General features: G+C 47.2%; 1 protein-coding gene across 1 annotated transcript; it reads right to left on the bottom strand.

Moving 5' to 3' along the window:
* Window positions 1-712: 712 nt before the first annotated feature.
* LOC138200797 (homeobox protein engrailed-1-B-like) lies at window positions 713-4,141 on the bottom strand. The gene is made up of 2 exons (XM_069153683.1): window positions 3,305-4,141; window positions 713-1,091 (listed from the first exon to the last, which is right to left on the bottom strand). Exons 1-2 carry the CDS (start codon window positions 3,864-3,866, stop codon window positions 772-774), a joined length of 882 nt encoding a protein of 293 aa, XP_069009784.1. The 5' UTR covers window positions 3,867-4,141; the 3' UTR covers window positions 713-771.
* Window positions 4,142-4,458: the final 317 nt, after the last annotated feature.

Genomic DNA, 4,458 nt, shown 5'->3' with positions numbered 1-4,458 from the left:
ACACACACTGGTGCTTGAGGCGCTGACATTATTCTGTAATATTTCTCTAATATTCCTGAAGAGATATGTTTATTAATAATGAATTAATAATTCCTTCCGTCACTTCTGTGGCGTCTCTGTCACGTGAAACAGGATTATTACAGATCTCAGAGGTCGTTTGGTCCAGAAAAATAAAAGCACAGTTTGGTGGAGCTGCTGGCTGTCCTGGCGCTGTTTGGGTGGTGTCAGGTGGAGGATGTCTGCACCACCCGAGGATGGTGAGGAACAGGAGGAGAGGAGGAGGAGAGGAGGAAGAGGAGAGGAAGAAGAGAGGAGCTAGAGATGAGGAAAAGATGAGGAAGAAGAGGAGAGGAGGAAGAGAGGAGAAAGAGGAGGAGAAGAGGAAGAGGAAAGGAATAAGAGAGGAGGAAGAGAGGAGGAGGAGGAGGACGAGGAGGAAGAGGAGGACGAGAGGGGACAAGAGGAAGAGAGGAGGAAGAGGAGGTGGTGCTTCATCGTTTCTTACTGTCCAGGCTGTTTTCCGATAAAATCTTTGGTTTTGCGGCGGCAGGTCAGGAGTCTGTCTGTCTGTCTGTCTGTCTGTCTGTCTGTCTGTCTGTCTGTCTGTCTGTTCTGCTGTAGAGTCACTTGTGAGGAGGAGGAGGAGAAGCAGATGAGGAAGAGGAGCTTCCACGCGCTCAGCCCCCCCTCTCCTCCCCTCCCCGCCCCCCTCGTTAAATTAGATATGATATATTTACAGTGGAGGGAGTGTGTGAGGAGGACTGTCCCGTCTCAGTCGCTGTCCTCCTTGTCCTCCTGGATGGTGGTGGTGGAATGGTTGTACAGTCCCTGCGCCATCAGCTGCAGCGCCAGCCCGTTCTTGAAGCCGCTGGCCTTTTTGATTTTGGCCCGCTTGTTCTGGAACCAGATTTTGATCTGGGACTCGTTGAGGTTGAGCTCCTGGGCCAGAGACTGCCGCCGCTGCTCCGTGATGTAGCGGTTCACCTGGAACTCCGTCTTCAGTCTCTGCAGCTGCTCGGCCGTGAAGGCCGTGCGCGGCCGCTTGTCCTCTTTGCCGCTCTTGGACTTTTTCAGTTTCCGTGTCCTTGGGCCTGCAGTAGGGCGAAAGGACAAAGGAGCGGGAATATAAATATGCAGCGCATTTTCAACAACAATTCATCGTAATGTATTAATTCATTAGCAGCCTGCAAGCACGCGCACGTCTGTTCATTGTATTCGTGAGGACATTCGTGGACATGACGCATTCCCTGCTGGGACCACCGACCTAAAACCGGCGTGACCCCGGAACCCGGGTCGGTCCCGGCCTGGAGGGACACTGTCCTCACGTCTCACTCATGTCCTCTCCGAGAGCTCCTCACAAAATACACACGATGATGATGACGATAATCATATTAAATAATAATAATAATAATAATAATAATAATAATCCCGTTCGGGATGAGGCGGGTATAGATAATGGATGGTAGGATATTAATAAAACTTTACAACAACAACAATAATAATAATAATAATAGTCCTATTGTTGTTGTACCTCATGCAGCACATCTCTATGATGAGCGCAGTGTGTGCAGACACGCTGCAGCTCCTTCACACACACTGCACAATGAATACAGCAACCGACCCCCCTACTCCCCCCCCTTACTCCCCCCCAACACACACACACACACACACACACACACACACACAGATTCAAGGCTATTTCTTAAAATGTCGAACAGGCATTTCTCTCCACACACTCCTGCTGCACTTCTTCACACCTATTTCTAACAGGACAACACAGGCTTCTCCTTCTGCTTAATAATACATTTCAATTCATTTTTATTTTTATTTATTTTAAAACTGTCTAAAAACAGTCCGAATGACCGAATCGATTTTTATTTAATATATAGAAGATATAATTCTGAGTGATCAGATGAGATGAGCTGTTAGTGCTGTTATGTATTTCTTTTTTTGAACGATATTGAGGCTCCTTGTTTTCTTATAAATTAACAGAAAAACGTCACATTAAAATAGAAATAAAATACAGCTAAAACACAACAGATTTTTCTTTTAGTACACAAGATAATTAATATACCGGGGATCATCTAGCTGATAATATATATATATATAATACGGATTAAATATATATAATACAGATTATATATATATATATAAAATACAGATTAAACAGAGATTTCCAGCCTGTATGTCCTCCGTGGATTTTACGCTTCACTTAATTTGGTGAAATTAAAAGTGTTTTCAGGCCTCTAATGAATTCAAAATGTCTCCTGTGCAGAGGAAGGCTGGAGGCCAGTATTTACCTTTAGTTCCTTTGTGATTTATTCCGCCGCGTTTTACTGACAGCAGCGCGCACGTGTCCCGTCCGCCGGGCTCACGGAGGACCCCCGGTCCGACGGCGGACACAATCACAATCTACCGACAGAAAATGTCCCTTCAACCGGAAAACGTGTCACACGGCGCCGAGCGCTCCGAGGCTCGGCCCGCTGTCCTCCGAACAGTCCCGGTCCTTCAGGCTCAAAGCTGCACAGCTGCTTCTGGAAATCTGCTCTACTGTGTCCAACACAGGGACATATTCAGCCTGCGATTTCTACTTGCTATTCTTTATTTCAATTTATTTTCAGCTTCTAAAAAAAAAAAATCACAGTTAACGCCGCTGCTGATTTCTCTTTTTGATTTTAGGCGATTTTTTATTTTGCAAACAAGAAAAAAAACAGAAAAGAATATTCACAAAACATAATTTCGACTTTTACACATCACAGCACACAGGCTCCTCTGATGACACATTTTTCAGCACCGTAAGATCCAAGTGTTTGACTGATTTGGTCCATTAAATTCAGGTCAAAGTGACTTTTTGGAGCTCGTGTGTATTTTCTCTCTGCTGGATTATATTATTCTAAAATGAAATAAATTTAAATCCTGAGAGGATTTAGAAGGATAAATAAAAAGATAAATAAAAAAAGAACTAAGGAGTCGTGATTTGTGTTCTTCAAAACTCTATACAAGCTCACATCTTTTAATTGTTTACTAGATTTCAAATTTGGGTTGTAAACATTTTTTTAAAGATGATTTTGGGTCTTAACATGTTTATACAAATGATTTCCTGTTTTATTTTCTTACAATAATATTGTCGGAGAACTGTTTCTTTGCCCGAATAATCTCTTAATAATAATATAATAATAATAATAGCTATAATACTGATCTGTTTTCACACGCAGACAGTGTGAAAATAGATCATTTAACCTGAGATGAAATCTGAACCGGGTTAAAGGAGGACTCGGATCTCTTCATGAAACTATTGCCTTACCAGATGAGGGCCTGTCCGAGTACCGGGTGCAGTAGACCCAGGCCGGCCAGAGAAGCGGCTGGCTCTCCGGTGTGGACGCCGCGGTGCCGTTCAGCACCACCAGCGAGGAGGACGTGTTCTCCCCGGTTCCGCTGCCAGTCCTCTCCTCGGCTTTTACGCCGCCGTTGTTCCCGGTGGAGACGGCGGCGGCTGCGGCTCCTCCGCCGCTGCCGTTGCTCTTTTTTGGATTCACCAAAGAGGCAGTGGAGGAGGCGGAGGAAGAAGTGCTGTCACTACTACAGTTGGAGTCCTGGCACGGTGTCCCGGGAAGACTCGGCCTGCTCACCACCGGGTGAACGCGCTCCCGGCCGGAGGTCTGCGCCCTCTCCCGCGGACCCAGGCCGTGCTCCTTCTTGCAGCCGAAATCCGGCCGTAAAATGTTGTCGATGAAGAAGTTGGTGGTTCTGTGGGCCTGCTGTGCGACCTGTAGAGGCAGTATAGGCGGCGACGGCAGGCTGGGAGACGGGGAAACACTCTCCGCCTCGCTGCTGTCCGTGCTGTGCAGGTCCCGCTGCTCCTCCATCGCTGCTTCTCTGAGGAACTTGGTTCTGTTCTCTCAGTCCACTTCAACTCGGTGGGCCTGTGTTTGTATCCAGATATGACTACAGGAAGCACTCGATCATAGTTACTTTCTCTCCGGAATATTGCTGCTTGCTGCAGGTATTCTCAGACTGGGGACATCCTGCCGGAGTGGAGCCGCTCCAGCGCGTCATGGTCGGTGACTTCCTCCAAGACTGGCTCGGGCTGCTGTTTGCGCACTCACACACTCAGAGATCTTCACCGCTGTATGACAGCAAAGTCCTCACATCACCGCACACACACACACACACACACACACACACACACACACACACACACACACACACACACACACACACACGCTAACCGGAGGCGCATGAATAACATGACCGCAGCGGGCCAATCACCGGCCGGGACACTTTTGGACACAGGCTGACGACGTCCAATAATGTCAGACGACTCTGAGGTGGATGGAGGGAGGGAGGGGGGGGGCAGCGTGCAGGATTCACAGACAAACCAAACAAGAGATTATCACAACTCGGCGCCTTCAGCATTGTTACTGTGTATCTATTATACATCTCACATCCCGTCTGAGG

The sequence above is a fragment of the Embiotoca jacksoni genome, unplaced genomic scaffold, assembly GCF_022577435.1.
Source record: "Embiotoca jacksoni isolate LCO1_2020_lvr unplaced genomic scaffold, fEmbJac1.0.p SCAF_2, whole genome shotgun sequence".
NCBI classification, from domain to species: Eukaryota; Metazoa; Chordata; class Actinopteri; family Embiotocidae; genus Embiotoca; species Embiotoca jacksoni.
This window is presented reverse-complemented; position numbering and strand designations above follow the sequence as displayed.

Coding starts and splice junctions, on each gene's coding strand:
- LOC138200797 (XM_069153683.1), bottom strand. CDS start 3,866: ATGGAGGAGCAGCGGGACCTGCACAGCACGGACAGCAGCGAGGCGGAG. Junction 1,092..3,304: donor CTCGGACAGGCCCTCATCTG/GTAAGGCAATAG, acceptor GCCCTACTGCAG/GCCCAAGGACACGGAAACTG.